The sequence below is a fragment of the Zingiber officinale genome, chromosome 7A (assembly GCF_018446385.1).
Source record: "Zingiber officinale cultivar Zhangliang chromosome 7A, Zo_v1.1, whole genome shotgun sequence".
NCBI classification, from domain to species: domain Eukaryota; kingdom Viridiplantae; phylum Streptophyta; class Magnoliopsida; order Zingiberales; family Zingiberaceae; genus Zingiber; species Zingiber officinale.
In genome coordinates this window covers 73219111-73237268 of record NC_055998.1, presented here as the reverse complement: position 1 = coordinate 73237268, position 18158 = coordinate 73219111, and the positions used below count along the sequence as shown (strand labels likewise).

The window sequence follows — 18158 nt, the reverse complement described above, 5'->3', positions numbered from 1 at the left end:
CAAGACACTTGTAGTTCGCAGGATGCTTTAGCTCAGACGGCCTCAGTAATAGGATGAGGATGAGAAGGCAAATCAGGCAAGCGATTTAGCACATCCGTCAAAAGAGTTAGTTAGCCAACGGTGATGCGGTTAGGTTGCTGCTAGACTTACAAAGGGAGAGGAGGTAGAGCTCAGGGACAACGATTCACACCCAAGTCATGCCCTTGGGTGCAAAAAAGCATTTAGGGTGAGGCGGTAGATCACAGAGGTCACATATCGCATTCAATGCAATGTGTTTTAGTCCCGCCTTACAAGTTGCAGATATTGTCAGCTAGACGATCTCCCTGTTTAGAGATTTCATCACCATCGCCCAATGCCCTCAGAATATGGCAACAGCTCTGCCAGATGAGAGCCGAGGCCACTAAAGATCCAACTGAGAACAAGCTCCTCCCTTCAATGAATCAGGATTGTAACTTTACCGAGTGCGCGACTTGAAACACTTTATCAATGATAACCAACTTTCAAAATTTGGTGCGAGGCTTATGCAAGCTCGACCAACACTCATTGAAGAACTTCAGAGATGATGTAAAAAGTGTAATCACAGAAAGGAATAAGTGGGAAATATAGTTCCATTACTGGCACCAGCCAAAGACTTTTCAAGGAGTTTGATCTTAATTAAATATATAGTAAGGCAGAGTTGCGACGGAACATTAGCATAGTGGGCACTGAAGAATATACACGTTTTGGAATGTTTACTTACAGAACACGATCCGATTAGCTCACAGGGAGCCAAATGTGTTCTCCCCACTGTAAGTCATATAAAGAAAACCATCCTCGTCCTTGTTCTCCTCATAGATCGCAGACATGATTGCAGCTGGAAGAGAGAAAAAGGGTGGGGAAAATATCGTCAAAACCAATTCTATTAATTGATTGATTTGGTGTTTGTGGTTGTGTTTACCTGTGGGAGGTAGTGAATTCTTTACGAAGATGAAGATGGCCTTCTCGGCGCTGAGCTTGATCCTCTTGCGCACCACGTATACAAACTGCCCGACTGTGAGATCAGCAGGAACCAGGTACCTGGGTTGAGAAGTTATTCAGAGGTTTGTATGATTATGGAGGATAAACTCAGCTAACTTTCCTAACATTAATATATATGCATGCAAATTTCCATTTTGGTAAAGGTGAACTTTTTACATTGGACTTTCAAAACTATGCAAAGTTAAACTTGTTTGTTTTGGACATGGAATAGGTTCCAGATGCAGATGACCCAACATTACCAAAGCAAAATAGAATTATTCTGTGGCATCCAGTTTAATCTTGTGGGAACTAATTACTACTCACTCGGGCTTGAGTCAATGGTTGAGTTCAATTAGTTATTGAGTTGGTTTTCTCGTCCAAGTAGGACAACACAATTGCTATTAAAGTGAACCTAAGGTGTTGGAAGAACCTACCTTTGAAATGGTGTAGCCGTTATTGAGCCTCACCAGTCAAATAGTTTAAGGATGATTTTCAAATGAGTTGGGGATGTCAAGCCTTCAGTGAGGTATATTGTGATGCTTCAGCTTAGTTACACATGAACTGGGACAATGGGTAAATTAACAATGCGAAGCAGTAGAATCTGACAATAACAAAGCTGACGTGCAAATCTTCTACATGGAGAGAATAAAACTGATGCACATGCCCATGCCCATTCCACAAAGATAGAGCTCTCCTTGATGGAGTGGACTTTAATGAAAACGGATATAATTGGTACTGGAAGAAACCATATTGAAAAAAGATGGCCTTCCATGGAAAGCTCTTTTATTTATCCAACAAGATGCTTTATATATTCCAGACATCATAGATATTATATGTACACAGGTAAAAGAGCAGAATATTGTTCTCAAAGAAAGCAAAGGGTGCATTTTCAATGTGACTCAATATGTGAGAATTCTATATTTGGAAATATATTAATATCAGATGATCACCCAAATGATTGAAGAATGAGAGAGCTATCATGTGAAGGAGTGGTCTAAAAAAAAAATCAGTCACTTGAAATGAAACACAAACTATAGACATCAAATATGTAAAAGCATGCATATGTTAGACCACGAAGCTTAAAATAAACAGGGCAGATGTGTTGAAATAACTAACTTCTTTTTGTCAATGTCTGGTATATCACTCCTCTCTGCCTTCTCCACAATCACCTATCATACAAACAATTAGATGAGTTACATTAGAAACTAGTTAAATGGATGATGGATAATCAACATCACATTGTATTTACTCACAGGAATTCTATCAGGGTACTTCTCCCTGATACGAGAAGCTTCTGCTAACCTCCTTTCTGAATATTTGAATGGGTTAACTCAAAGATCATCTTACCAAAAATAGAAAACATATATGCAAATTGCATGAAAAACATTAAATTTGAAAAGTTAATTCCTTGCCTGATCTGCTTAAAAGCATTCATTAGAAAAAACAATAAACTAAATAAAATAGCTACATGCTCTCATATTAATGGGGGAAAAGACAGAGAAAAACAAAACAAAGGATTACATTCAAAATTTACAAAATTTCTAAACATCACCATAAACCACCTAAACAGATATACCATGGTGATTTAGACAAAGTCCCTGTAAACTATTATACCGATTTGGTCAACTGATATGCATCATTATCTACACATCACCAACGACACCAAAGTTCATTAATTAAGTTTTAAATATTATCATAGCACATTGCTTTGTTCCTCCCAAATGCAATCCTAAAGCATGAACTGATAAAATGAAGAGAAAGACGAAGGAATTATCAAGTAAGAGATTATCTTACCATCAGTAATATATTTTGAACTTAGAAAAAACAAATAAAAAACCTAAATCATGTGCAATAAGGGATTAATTGACTGTCATATGGAAAACAATAGCTAAAAGAATAGCATAATCTGAAGTATGTTGGTGACAAGCCTTGTTATTCATCTAAATTACAAATTCTACTAAAATAAGTTTTACAGCGAAACTCAAAGGCGGGGCGGAATCCAGAATCCTGATTCTCCAGGTCAAGTACCGACATTAAGAACCATAGAAGAGTAATACCATCAGGAGGACATAATTGTAAGCCAGATTCAATCGCGTGAATCCCAATTTCGGATTCTAATCCTCGTTGGTGAAGATAGATCAATGAAACCCTAAACGAGTTGCGTCCAATTATTGGATCAAAAGATAGGAAAGAAAGGAAGCGAACCAAGTGGATGCTCCAATTTGAAGGGATTCTTCGCCATGGTCTCCTTCGCCTGCGATTCCAAAATAAAGCAGCATAATTTCGATGTCTAATCCGTGATACAGAACAGAAAAACAACAACAACAACAACAACCACAAAAGCACGTAGAATTTGCAGCGATGAAGATCACAGACCTGAAAAATTACGCGAAGAAGATGGGAAAAGCTGTGATTCGAACGATTGGAGAAGGGAATTTGGGGGAAGTCGACAAAATAGCGTCTCGATTTATAGAGGCGTGAATAGACGATTTCATCTTCTGGCTTTTCTGGATACCCAAAAGCTACCTGGTTTGTTGTCGAAAGACTATACGTGGGTATGTTAGTGGATCATCGTGTAGTTAAGGAGTGTCATTTCACCACAAGTTAAGGAAGAAATGAGCTTTTTGATGGAATTAGTTAATCACATTTTGGCAAAAATGAAATGCGGATGCTTTTGTTTTTTAATATTTCAAGTATCCAGAATTATAAACATAGCTTTTTGATTTTATAACTATATGCTTATTAATTGTGTAATAGAAATGTGTATTAATTCTCTCTTGCATTATCTACTCTAGAATAAACATAGCATAAAAGTGGGCTCCACCTCTCTCACCCAATATGTGACATTTAGGGGGTTATAAATGAGCCGAGCCGAGCCGAGATTTGAGGTGTTCAAGCTTGTTTGATAAGATAATCGAGCCGAGCCGAGCCGAGCCGAGCTTAAAATGAACCAAGCTTTTGAAATGAGTGTTCAAGCTTGGTTTGAGCTTGGTCCGTTTAGATATTATCAAGCTCTCAATTCAAGCTTGTTTGATTGTTTGAAACTTTTAATTGTTTGATTAGTTATTAAGATTGATAATTTAAATTTATTTATTTTATTTTATTATTTATTTAGCATATTGAAAGAGTTTTATTATTAAATATGGTTTATGAACATTGTTCACGAACGTTGTTCACGAATATTGTTCACGAACATTGTTCACGAACGTTGTTCACGAACGTTAACGAGCTGAACACATATGTGTTCAAGCTTATGAACACCAAACTTGTTCACGAACGCTTGGTTCATTTACAGCCCTAGTGACATTCTAAGTAGAAGGAATGTTTAATCGAAGTAGAAGATGGTCTTTATCAATAAACTATCCACTAAATCTAAGAGAGAATAGCTCTTTACCATGACCATCTGTGGGGCTAGATTGTCCAATATCAGGATTAGTATGATTGTAAGAGTTTATAAGCCATTATTTAATCAAATTATCCACATATATATTATTTATCCACTAGAATTAGGGGTTTAATAATGATGAAGGTCACAAGAGAGTCAAAAATCGTATTCCCTTTAGATATTATTTACTCGATGGAGTCGACGCGATCAGAAACTTGCTCACAATTCGTCAGTGCCGATGGGTCCCATGGCATGTTCTAATTGAGATGCTGATTTAGGTACGTTGAACGTGAATTCAAAGGCAACAAATCCGTTCCGATTTTGTCACTCGTATTGTTTCCCGGACGTCCAGAGGTGGGTCTACGCTGGTTGTCCAATAAAGGTTTAGGTAAAAGAGTGTGAATTTCGGTGCCGGATCGAATTTCCCAAATCGGAGGACTCGTAGACGGAGGGAAACTGGATTATGTAATTATACACGTTCGACAGAAAAATGAAATAAAATGATTTAAAATAAGAAAAAAGAAAAAAAGGAAAAAAGGAAAAAAGAAATAGTGTTGTTTAAAAGCGCCCCACCTCTTCGCCCTCATTCACCTCCCCCGAGCTCCCCCCCTCTTCGCGTCCGCCTCCGTATCGATCTTGCGTCGCCAACCCTAATCCTACTCCACAGATCTGTTCGCCGCAGTTGATCTCCCTGCCAAATCGCGCCATTCCTCGAGAATCCCCATCGCTGTTCGAGGTATGCAGGATTTCGCTCCTTGATCCGCTGATTCTGTCGGGGCTGTGATGTTCTGCTCATTTTTGCTTATTTTCACTCGTGCTCGGATCCGAGCTGGTTTATTTTTTTTCTAGATCTTACCTCTAGGCTTGGCGTGTGGGGATCCTTTGTTCTTCGTCGCTTGGTGCGGTTGGTTTGGTTTCTGGGTCGAAGTCGATACTGTAGGGTGGAGGCGTCTGAGTTCTTCTGGCGCATCCTAGATGAAGAAGCGGAGAGGGATCGAAGTCTCTGCAGCGGAAAAGGTTGATGGGTTGAATAAGGATATGAAACGGAGGTTGATTATGAGCGATTCGGAGTGTAACTTGGATGATTGCCTCGCTTCTTTGCGGAGGGCGGATCGTGGAGTTAGTCGAAATGGGGACAACTCCATCTGCGGCGAAGACAATGAGGCGGAGATGAAAGAAGAGGAGGAGAATGCGGATGTAGATAAGAAAGAAAAGGTTTTGAAGTCTTATGAAGGAACTCAAACTGATGAGGTCGCAGTTTCTTGTAAGAAAGAAGTGTTAGAGACAGAGCTCGAGAGGAAGTGCCGAATAGAGTCATCTCGTGCTGAAGTCCAATCAGAAAAGTCAAAATTGGATTCTTCGGAACAAGGAGGAAAGAAGAAATTTCTGTCTGGCGGGAATATGTCTAAAACTGTTATTTCAGATGGTGTGGATGAAAAAGAGGAGATGAATGTGCACAAAGAAGGAAGTTCCAAATCCTCAGTCCCTGCAAAGAGGAAGAGGGGTCGAGTAATGGAGAACCAAACACTGACAAATTTACAAAAAACTGGGAAGACGGAAACTGAAAAGAACAAGCTGATAGAATCACCAGATAAGCAGAAACTTGAGGCGAAGGATAACAGTAGCTGTGTCACCGGAGACAGGGCAGAAGACATTGGTGTTTCACGACCCAAGGATGATATTCTGAGGATGCAAGGGAAATCTGGCGTCTTGCGAGTACTACCTAGTAATAAGAAGGTTGATGGGCTTGAGAACCATTCTAAAAGGAATTATGAAGAGGTCTCAAAGGCCATAAGCTCTCGTGGTGTAGCTACCCGTGCCGCACTGAAGCAACAATCCCTGTCTCCCTTTGAAAGAGTTGATGAAAATTCAAGCTTAGGTGCCTCGCCGAGCAAAAATGAATTGAGAAAGTCAAAAAAGGACAGTCTCAAGAAAAGTGCAAACAGACGTGAAACACTGCAGAAGAATGTTTTTCATAAAACAAGAAAAAAGAAAGCACATATTTCAAAGGGTAAGACTGGTCTGAGAACAAAGAGCAACTCCAGTGCAGAAAGTGTTGTTAAGGCAAAACAAGTATCAGAGAGTGCAAACGTATCTCGCAGAACTGAAAAACAAAAACTTAGAGATCAGTTAAAAGATATACTTCTTAATGCTGGTTGGACAATAGATCTGAGGCCAAGAAGAGGCAGGAACTATGAGGATTCTGTTTACATACCTCCTGAAGGTCATGGTGGTTATTGGTCAATCACAAAGGCTTATGCAGTGTATCAGGAACGTCTAAAGAGAACAAACAAATCGGAGGGTAAGATTTCTTCTGGAAGGAACTGCAGAACACCTTCTGTGAGCGACCCTATCATACCCTTGGAGTCACTTGATTTACTGAAAAGAGTTGTTGTTAACAAGAGAAGAAGAAGGATAGAAGAGTCTGAAGAATCCCCAAAGTATAAAGGGAAGAAAGTAAAGAAAAAATCTGACAAGAGACATCCTAGAGATCAAGCTACTAAGGGTAAGTTGACTTCAGACTCAAAGTTTTCTGTCGGTTCCACATCTTATAAGAATCATCACAACGGAAGAAGCAGACAGAGAGGATGCACCCTATTGGCCCGTGGTATTAACCATAAGTCAGAAGCTGATGACGCAGATTATGTCACTTACAGGCATAAAAGGACAGTTCTTTCATGGATGATAGATGTGGGTGTATTGCCCATAAATGGAAAAGTGAAGTATATGAACCAGCGAATGACTAAAACAAAGTTGGAAGGCTGGATAACTAGAGACGGCATTAACTGTAGCTGCTGTGGTAAAATCCTTTCTCTATCAAACTTCGGTCTTCATGCTGGTAACAAACTTATACATCCATCACAAAATATATTTTTGGAGGATGGAGAAATTTCCCTGTTGAAATGCCAGCTTGAGGCATGGAAAAAACAGGGTGAATCTGAACGGCAAGGATTCTACAATATTGATGTCAATGGTGATGACCCTAATGATGATACCTGTGGTATCTGTGGCGATGGTGGCCCCTTAATCTGTTGTGATGGTTGTCCTTCGACCTTTCATCTGGCTTGCTTGGGCATCGAGGTACATCAAACTGAACAATCCTTACTTTGAACAAACCTTACCCTTTATAGAACGCATTGCCGTAGTTAGTTGGCATTGCTATTGCATATGTGGTTATTGCAGAAACATAGATCGGGCTTTTTTATTTGTTCTTTATAAATGGTTTTCTTTCTCCATCTCCATTTTTTTTGTGGATTCTGAAAATTATGCAGGTGGCAAAATGGATTTCTGCAAAACTATTGATTTTTATTGACCGGTAATATTTATGTTATAATTAGCTACTATGGTATTTCCATGCTCGTAACTGCCACATTCTTTAGTTTATTTTTCTACATGATTGTCAGCTTAATCTTGGTAATTTCTTTGCCTTTTGGTTCTGCTATGCATGAATGTCTTAAGTTCCTGTGTTGCATCCCAGAAGCCTCCTCCTGGAGATTGGCACTGTACCAACTGCTGCTGCAGGTTCTGTGGGCAGATCTCTACTGATCCTAGTAGTGCAAGCTATGAAACAGTTTCCTTATTGCTTTCTTGTCACCAGTGTGAGGCAAAATGTATGAATCCTCCTGTTATATGTTCTTACTTAAATGCCCTTCTACATTCTAAGAGCTATGGAGTTACTTGTATTGGATTTTGCAGACCATGAAGATTGCATTCCTGAGACAGAATATATATCTGCCACTTCCAAGAGTACTGCCATTTCTTTTTGTTCCTCAAGTTGTAGAAAGGTACAAAAATGATTCCTACGAATCCATGTGACCATGACATAATGTGTAAATAGCTCCATCTAGTTTGAAATTTCAAATTATTCCTGTAGAAAGTCATCAACCTTTTCATGCATCCTTTACGATGATTTTGTTACATCAAAAGTTTTATATGTTTGGATACATGCCTATCTTCAGTTATATCAATAATGTTCTTGATAGCAGATTCTGCTTTCTTTCATGCATATTGTGTTATAATGAAGAAGATAATAACACATGTGTCTGTCTGGATAAGTCGAACGATGTATGGTTATGGATGGATGCATAAATGGGTAGATTCAATGAAAGTTAACTTATCCTTCTTCTTATTGTAAACAGATGGATGAATAAAATGATCCATCAATTCATCTATCCTTTCACTTGGTTTAATAAATTGAAGGATAAATAATTTAATTTTTAAAAGGCAACAATACTCTCCTTTTCATAACTACTTTCCTGACTGAATTGTAATTAAATCCATCATAACTACTTTCCTCTCTGAACATTAAATCAATCCAACAAACTTTTATACAAGAATTCATATCTAACAATTTATTAATGCCTTTCCTTTATAATGCCCATTTTGTTTGTGTTTACGACAGAGAAGGTGTGAGGGCATGTAAATGCACGATACAAGGGTATATAGTATGAGCAATCTACTGAGGATAAGTGACTTGAGCTAACTACTCTTGTTCGGTTTTTTATGGAAGAAGAAGGCATGTAGGCAAGCAAGCATGATAACACAACGTGAGAAACTGACTAGAACTAAGAGATGCGAGCGTAGGGTTCGATGGGTGCTAAGTATGTTACAAAACATTTGAATGACAAAGATGTGATTAACAAAATATTTTCATCCATCCTTTGCTCGATTTGCCCTATTTTGGGCAGAGTAAATATGAGGGGAAAATGTGAATCTTTATCCTTCACGATTGATCCATTCTTCCAACCAAACATTGTAAGGATGAGTTAAAGGTCCGCCCATCCTCTCATTTATACATCTTTCAAATTATATATTCAAATGAATAGGTCTATAAAAGTTGTTTGTGGGTGGGTATACGGTTGATACTCTACGTAACACACGTGGTTTATATTTTGTTAGAAACTTACTTTAGGTATGTTGACAGCTGCATGCCAAGAAAATGCGTTTGTTTGCATGGACTATATAATATATCAAATTAAATAACCTAAACAATCAATACAAATAAAACTTTCCTCTTTCATTCAATAATATCATTTTAAGCAATCTATGTTTCCATATGAATATTTATACAACTAACCAGAATAAAATATACATATTGATGTAAGCAATGTATAAAATATGCCCATTTTTTTATATCAATTTAGCAAAATTGATTTAATTAAATAAATATTAACTTAAACATGACTTGGAAATTAACAAGATAGAGATCGGAGTAAGCTGCACAATACATGATTGAATAGGTAAACCCTAGGTGGTTTCTCGCCCCATAAGCTTATGTTTCTTTGTCTATATAGAGTTTTAAAAACAATTATTAATTTATTTCTATAGTTTATTTATTCACAAAAGTTAATAAAAAAATATAATGAATTAAACATAATTAATAAAAATAATATGAACTTATTAGGAAAAATTTCCAAAAATAGTTTATAAAGATATAGAAAACTAAATAGTAAAATAAAGGAAACTTATCAAAAATAGTAATATTTAGTATCATCAGGTTCATAAGTTTATTATAATATTATATTGGTATCATATTATATATACTATATTGTTATGATATAATAACACAAATAATGAGATCATATTTTATTTATATATAGCTGTTAAGTAAAATTAGATTATTGATATGTAGGAAGGAGGTTTCGAGGCTACTGTCTATCAAGAGAGATGCTGTATTTTATCTTGATTGGTAATAACGATATGACAATATCATGCAAGAGACAGATATATGAGATAGATGGGGTACTTGGTCTAGCTAGTGGTAGATTCCAGAAATAGTAAGATTAAACAATTGATTTTGTGATAAATTTCTAGAGGTGGCGAGGTTGAGCAGTTTAATCTGCAATTCAAATAAGTGACGAAGAATATCTCCTCCTCATGTTATGTTGGCTAGGACTCAAGTTGCAATCAGCGAAGAATTGGGTACATCGGCCGAGTTTTCCTAAATCAACCTTATTTGACAAAATTGCATTTATTTCAATTTTTCCTCTAAATTTGATCAAGTTTCAGTGAATTCCATCTATTTCACAGTATAACCTAACTCATTTCTAAGTGATTTCTTGGAATCCTAATTTTGAAATTCTGCCAAAAATCTTTGTGTATCTATTTCTCTGGAAAAATCATTGCACCCTTTACCAATAACAATCTAAGTCGAATTACTATATTGATATTGGTTGATGACAATCATGGTGGCAATACAAGAACAGAAATGTGTAAATGACAATATATTAGGTAGGAGATATAATAATACAAAGGAAAACAACAAAAACAAAATACAAAAAGGCACCTCCAATTTTGCATTTATAGCATATCAAAAAATTCAACTCTAAGAAACTAGATAAGCAAAATTATGGATATGAAAACATCTCTTAAAACAAAGAACAAAATAAATAAATGGCATTTATTAATATGGGATGCTAACACGACACATTTATATAACAGATGGAAGTATATGGATTTTTTTTTTCAAAAAAGAATTTTTAGCATGTAAGGTAATAAAATGAAACAAGCAAAAGAAAAGAAAAGGAGAATAATTGTCAGTCAAACTTGTTTTGGTTGATCATATGTGGAATTTATGGACATAATTCTTCTAATGATATATCATTAAGAAGCTCTTATATACAAGAATGCCTAATTTTTCTGTATAAAAATGTAACTTATGTAAACATTAAGTGGCAATGATTGGCTTCTGTAGGTATATAAAAATGTTATATACTGGAGAAAAACCATTAGTTATAGCTTATTAGGCTGACTGGGGAAAATGTAGGCCTCCATGGTTGCTTTATAACTCTTGAACATTGGCCAATTAGTATTGTTTAATATTCTTATATAAGGTGCGAAAATAGAATGCTTATGTATTGTAGTAGGATTTGAATAATATGTCTATTCACCTTTGATATGGTATCATCGGCTTGTAATTTTGTTTGTTGTAGGTTTTCCGAGGACTAAAGAAGATTCTTGGGATGAAGAATGATATTGAATCAGGATTCTCATGGACTGTTGTCAGGCGTTTTGATGAGGATTCTTCTAAATCTCCATTACAGTTCCATCAAACGGCTGAATCCAACTCAAAGATTGCTGTCGCCCTTGCAGTTATGGATGAGTGTTTTCTGCCTATTGTTGACCGGAGAAGTGGCATTAACCTTATTCATAATGTTGTGTATAATTGTGGGTAAGCATCTGTCATACTATAATTTTAAACTCCATAGCTAGGCACTGACTAACAATGAGTTTGCATGCTTGTGATACCCAGAATTTCATATTGCATTGATGTAAGGTGATAGAATCATAGAAGTTGTTCTTGATAACTCAGAATTGCTAGACAGATCAATGTTGCTTTTATTGCTTTTGTATCAAAGTGGTCCAAATGGAATTAGTTTCCATCCCAATGCAATCTCTCATATTAACCAATGTTTAAGATTTTGTAACTGGTAAAACACAACAACATATTTGGGTCCTAATACCTATGTACTATTTATCAAAATTTCTCCAGTCAACCAAACTAGGAGCTGGTTTGCTGGTCTATATTGGATCCTACAGACAAAGCTGTAGAGCTTTTTTTTACTAGGACATCAAAGCTAATCATATACAGTATGATGTAAGAAGAAACAAGATTATAAATGATATCTTGAAATTGTTTCGAATTTTTGGACTTGTGAAAGAAAAATGTCTCTCATCAAAATTTTAACTGTGCTTTAGGTCTTTTAGAGTCAATGTTTGCTCTTTTGTCATTTGAGCTTTGCATGGTGAGACCCTATGGTAACCAACAATTAATGTTGCAGGCAAATGCAAATGATATAATGACATTTGCAACTTGTTTTGTTCTGGCAAATGCATTTGCTATTTGCAATTACAGTTCTTTAAATGACTACACAAGCAACTTTATTATAGTAGTTCTATAAATAATTTTAGGATATTCCATGTTCCAAATGATTGTATTTTTTGTACATTTTTCAAAAGTTATTCAAATATATTATATAATTAAATGTTTTTTGTTGTTGAACTATTTTATCTTCGGTTCATTGTTAGTTTTACAAAGATGATAACATCACACAACATTTGAGCCTAGCCAAAATAAGATATTTTAACATTTTTATTTTTTATTTTATTTAAAGAGAATTTAAGCTTATGTGCCTTTTCTTTTTTGTATATGTTTTGGTAAGTCGCTAAAAATTATTCATAATATTTTAAGGTCTTTTATTTGTGTTTCTATATTTATGTTTTTTAAGGTATTTTTTCACAAAAAGAAAAAATCGTCCCTAGAAGATTTAGGGAACAAAGTTTTATTTTTATTTTTTGGAATAACTGAGAGTTGTTGGTAAAGGTGCCCTCTGTGATTTCTTAATAAATATCATATAACTAACTCTGCTCTATGTATGACTTTGGTTTTCTGTGTAGATCAAATTTCAGTCGGCTGAATTACAGCGGTTTCTACACTTTTATTTTGGAGCATGGGGATGAAATTATCTCTGTGGCATCTATCAGGTACATTTTTCTTATTTTCTTAAACAGGTGATATTTGGATAACAAGTAATAACTGCTTGAGTTAACTTGCTATCGATCAAGCTTCCCTGAAGTGTTTTTGGGTTGATGTAACCTTGGGTTTGTTCTTTCTGTTGAGCATATTGTTCAATAAATGATGATTCTTCCTCCTTGATGCATTTGTTATGTGAAATTCTTAGAACGGAGAAGACTCGTTGGGATGACTCTAATTTATCCAATCTGAAGCTGATATAATCTGACTGATTTGTATTCTGAGTGTTTAGACATTTTTGGTCATCATATCTTTAGCTATAAGAAAGTGCCATTTTTATATAGCTAGATTGCAATTCATTTTTGATTGTATTTAAGCACTACTTTAATTAATTACTATCTAATCTTCTTTCCCACCTCCAAACAGAATTGTTTCATTATTTTTATTCTCTTCCATTTCCATATGTTGTGTTTCCCTATCATCTCCTCTGGTGCTTAAGTAGTTGCTCTTTTTATTTTATAACCACTTCCTACAAGTGCTGTCATCCGACTTCTCTCTCACATGATGTCCATTACATGGATTATTGCCCATCGTCTTTAGATGATAATCACAGCTATAAATGGTATCAATATAATACAAGATGTCATTGGCCATTGCAACTTAGTTTTATAGCTAACCCTTGTCTTCTTTCCTTCAGAGTCTTATTATTGTTTGGTTTCTTTTCTTCCATCGCAATGTGGCTTGTTCATTTAGTTAATCTACGGGGAAAAAAATCTGGCCAAGATAGATTTTTACAGGCAATTTATTTAGGTTTTTGTTGGGTGGATTTAATGGAGCCTCACAAGTTACAAGGATCGTTTGACCTCCAACATATGATTTTGGTGCGGTTAAGCTATATCAGTAAACCTAATGGTTGTCTCTGGCTAGTCAATAGTTGATGCACCTACTTATTTTTTCTTACCAAATCTAGTATTTGTCAAAGACAGTTAACCTAAAGTGTAAATCTAAAATTAAGTCTTCTCTGAATATTATCAGCAAGATTTGATTTCTTTTTTTCATCATCACCTATGCTCTATTTGATATTGAATTTTGTTGATTTTATTGCATCAAACAGAATTCACGGAACCAGACTGGCAGAAATGCCTTTCATTGGGACAAGAAACATGTATAGACGTCAAGGGATGTGCCGTCGGCTACTTAGTGGAATTGAATCAGTAAATATTTTCTCTTGGATGTTTTTGAGTAAAAATAAATAGATTGAGGCTATATGTTTTGTCCCATTCTTTTCTATTTTCATCCTATTATAAAATTTTCTACATCTTGACTATAAGTATATCATTCTTTCATTATTTTTATGTTATTTTATAATTCTTATACAACGTAAATGTTAATCATTGTGTTTATATTCATGTATGCATTAAATTTCTTTTATTTCTATGTTTAAAGCAGGTAAGAAGCTGTAAACTGAATTATCTTCAATATCATCTCTCTGCCATCATAATTATCAAGAAAGCATATTTGTTTCAACCATCTCTCTCTCTCTCTCTCTCTCTCTCTCTCTCTCTCTCTCTCTCTCTCTCTCTTTCAAATTTCCCTACTACCTCTACTGCTTTCTTTGTTTTCTTTAAAGCCTTAGCGATTGCTTCAATTTATGTTGCCTCAATTCATTTTAACTACTATGACATACAGACCATGCATATTTACAGCTGCAGAGATTATAGACTTATTTTGGGTCACAAACTTGTAAATATCTAATGTTCTTGTAAAACAAAATGATTGTGATTTCTATAAATGCAATTAAATATGGAAGATAAAATGGAAACATTCGTGTGGTTTTAGACTTTAGAGCATTGAAAATGTCCTTACTAACATAGAGAGGAAAGCTAAATGGAAGTGCTATGAAGTATGTCATTTGTAAGATGGAAAAAAGAATAAAAAGGCTAGCCCAGGACTGATCCTAATGTGGCTGATCCTGTCTGAGAGTCGAGGTGATGGACGCTGAGGATGTGACGCTCCTGTTGACCGTGCGTGAACCTCCGATGAGACTAGCCTGCAAGCACAAAAGCGTCAGTGCCGAGCCAGGGAGCGTGGCGAGGAAGACTCGACACTTGACTCCCTCTGTGTACTGATGAAGAGTAGCAGCGTTATCAAACTTACCAAGATGGTCGTCCGGGTCGGTCGACTCGTTATATTCTCCGATCGCCAAGGGAGCGTAGTGCCTTGGCAGCGGATCTTGTAGGATTGCCTCGGAGAACTGGCGGTTGATCCGCTCGGGTGACGAATCAGCTCGTGGCGTCTTGCCTTTCCTTGCTCCCTGCACGGGTGCTTCATCTGAAGAAGAGCCCCTTCCTTGATTCGCTTGAGTAATCTCGGAGGGCGTTTGAAACAAGGCTCGGTGGACTGGAATAGGCGCGGGTGGAGCCTCCCCGTGAGTGTCGGTCGACCCTTTATTCTTCCCCCAGATGGACAATTGCTCCGGTTGGTCTTCATGGGCCGCTCGGCCTCCCGAAGTCGATGTTGCTTGTTGAACCAGCCGATCGGCTAGCGCTGTTTGCTGTTGTTGCTCGACTAATTTTGCCGCTCGCGATTGTACAAGTGCGTCGAGCTCCTCTTGAGTGAGTGTCACCGTGTGAAGTCGTCCAATTTCTTCTATCTTCTCGGCTCGAATGCAGGTGCGTTCCCACAGACGACGCCAAATTTGATCCTGTCCGAGAGTCGAGGTGACGGACGATGGGGATGTGGCGCTCCTGTTGACCGTGCGTGGACCTCGGATGAGATTAGCCTGCAAGCACAAAAGCGTAAGTGCCGAGCCAGGGAGTGGTTCCCCGACGATGACCCTTCGACGCTCAAGTCAGATCTCCGACGAAAGCAGCAAGAAAGCAAAGAAGCGAAAGTGACAGCGTAACTGTAGCTACAGTAGAATGAACATACCTTCGTCGAAACTTGGGGTCCTTTATATAGAGCTCCCTGGGTGCGTGCGCACGCTCCTCGAGGCATGCACATATCTCAAAGCTTTCCTTGATAGGACGTGTCAGAAAAGTGTACCTGACACCATATCTCAACAACTCGAGCATATCCTGACAAGACAGTGGAAGCTTCCGTCGTACGATTCTCTGCTTGATCATGCCGGCAACCATGCTATCTGTCTGCGGCACGGGTCTCGAGGAGGATACCAGTCGATCCTGCCTTTGTCTGTTAGTGGGCCGAGCGGGTGGGCCGCTTGGCCAGCTTTTGTTTGCTAGTGGGCCGAGCGGATGACCGCTTGGCTAATTCTGCTGTCTGGGCCGAGCGGGGAGGCCGCTCGGCTATTTCCACTGTCTAGGCTTGCTGGGTTGGGTCTGCGCTTCGTTGGCTGTGATCTGATCTGTGGGCGATTCTGATGTCTGCACGATGCACGCCCAATCGCTCGGCACATGACTTGCCGGTCGGCGCCTGCTCTGGTGATAGTCTTTGAGTGTCGGAAGCTCGGTGCGAGACCGAGCTGTACTAACATCGGACCGACCATTCCTTAGTCCGACTGGCTGATGGGGTCGCCAGGTCGGATGCTAGCCTGGGGGCATTGACCGCCTTGCCCTTGACCTTCCACGTGACGTTGACCTCCTGCGGGGCGGGGTCCTACCTTACCACCGGATCAGTGCCATTATGTGATTGCCTTAAAATCCTAGATCCAGGCTTGCAGAGGATGCATAGGAGCCAACCTTTACAATGCCACTGATGTTTCACTGATGTTTGTCTTTAGAATGAAAGAATATGGCTACGGGTTAGCCAACTATTTATTGGTACAGGCTGATGGTTCTTCTGTAAGCTAAATGAAATATTAGGTGTCTGATTGGCAGTTATTTTGTGTGAAATTGATTTCGTTTGCAATTGCATTGTTACAGGCATTTTTGTCGATAGTTAATTGAGGTTTGTTTTTACTTTAAAGAGGTAGCCACTTGGGTGTTTGTGGATGTGCACATTGTTACTCAGTTTGTGAATTTTTCAGTACTTAGACTATTGTATTAGGCAATAGTGTAGTTCTCCCGTCCCCTCTTTTTCTTTCGTAACAAGCAGTCTTTTATTATAATTCTATGAACTATTTAATTTTTCTCATCTCTATTTTCCTTTTCTTTAACAAGCTATCTGTTATTATAAATAATTTTCTCTCTCTTTTTTTTTTTGAAATAATTTGTTCTCATCTTCAGGTTCTCTCTTCCCTTAATATTGAAAAGCTGGTCATACCTGCAATTTCTGAATTAAAGGAAACATGGACTAATGTATTTAGCTTTAAGCAGCTTGAGGTTTCTCAAGAATTAGAAGTTAGGTCCATAAACATATTGGTTTTTCCTGGTACTGGTTTACTACAGAAGCCACTGCTGGAAAATCATTCTTCTAAACATGATACGCCTGTTGATGAAGGTGACCACATGGGATGACATTGACATTTATTGAACATTTTCTTTGTGATTCTCCGTTTTAAACATCTCTGTGGTTTATGCAGTTGGAGTCATTGAATACGACATCAAAGATCATCAAGATATAAAGTCAGCTCATGATTCTTCTGAGCTAATTGCTGCTGAAGCCGAGCCCCATAACTCTGCCCAGGCTGTTGGCCATTGCGGAAATGCTACCGAAGATTCATCTTTTATTTCAGATGATTCTGCTGATCCTATTAACAATGGCAAATCTTCCCAGTATTTGTCAGTAGAGACTGCTGGTGATGCTTGCACAAACATTTTATCTAGAGGAGGTAAAACAAGTTTCCATAGTGAAGAAAAATCCGAAGTCGATCTTACAACTGTTCAGACAACTGAGTTAATTGGCAATACTTCTGATATTATTGAGAATAAAATTGTAGCTGTTGATGCAGTAAAAGATCAGCAAGAATGTGACATAGTTTCCAACTCCTAGTTGTTTTGGCCTTTTTGGTCTGCTCCAATTTGAGGCCAGTGTACATTTTGCTTTAAACATGAAAGGATCCTTACAGTCGTCCAAAATAATTCACCTCCACAGGATGAGTACAGGAGTACATTGAACATCTTGTATGACCCTTATGGAAGTAAACCTAGCTGCTAATTAAGAATCAATCCAGAGTGTAGATTGAATGAAAGCTGAAGTTGATGCCATTGACCATAGCTCTCCTGTAAATGATAGATTTTTTATCTTCTGTTTTTGCAATCGTCAGTATATCTATGTTTTTCTGGTGCTGCAGAAGAAAATATGCTTCTTACCTGTTGTTGTTGTTAAGTGTTACAAGATACAAGATCAGACAGAACTTAGATACGGCTTGTTTTCTGAATCTAGAATCAGGCACCTGTATCCAAT

The 18158-nt window shown here is 37.6% G+C and overlaps 2 protein-coding genes across 4 annotated transcripts; one reads left to right on the top strand and one right to left on the bottom strand.

The window, feature by feature from the left end:
- Positions 1-590: 590 nt before the first annotated feature.
- Positions 591-3512, bottom strand: LOC122001525 (autophagy-related protein 8C-like). The gene is made up of 6 exons (XM_042556313.1): positions 3373-3512; positions 3202-3250; positions 2250-2305; positions 2113-2165; positions 938-1056; positions 591-853 (listed from the first exon to the last, which is right to left on the bottom strand). The coding sequence occupies exons 2-6, from the start codon at positions 3236-3238 to the stop codon at positions 759-761; spliced, it is 360 nt and encodes a 119-aa protein (XP_042412247.1). The 5' UTR covers positions 3239-3250; positions 3373-3512; the 3' UTR covers positions 591-758.
- A 1463-nt stretch (positions 3513-4975) lies between these two features.
- LOC122001524 lies at positions 4976-18086 on the top strand. Of its 3 annotated transcripts, none has more exons than XM_042556310.1 (9): positions 4976-5117; positions 5231-7462; positions 7863-7992; positions 8078-8166; positions 11314-11552; positions 12779-12865; positions 13969-14068; positions 17039-17252; positions 17335-18086. In XM_042556310.1, the coding sequence occupies exons 2-9, from the start codon at positions 5357-5359 to the stop codon at positions 17742-17744; spliced, it is 3375 nt and encodes a 1124-aa protein (XP_042412244.1). In that variant the 5' UTR covers positions 4976-5117; positions 5231-5356; the 3' UTR covers positions 17745-18086. The 3 variants fall into 3 exon arrangements, with proteins under 3 accessions (XP_042412244.1, XP_042412243.1, XP_042412245.1); XM_042556309.1 differs by having other exon boundaries at positions 7860-7992; XM_042556311.1 differs by lacking the exons at positions 13969-14068; positions 17335-18086 and having other exon boundaries at positions 7860-7992; positions 17039-17242.
- Positions 18087-18158: the final 72 nt, after the last annotated feature.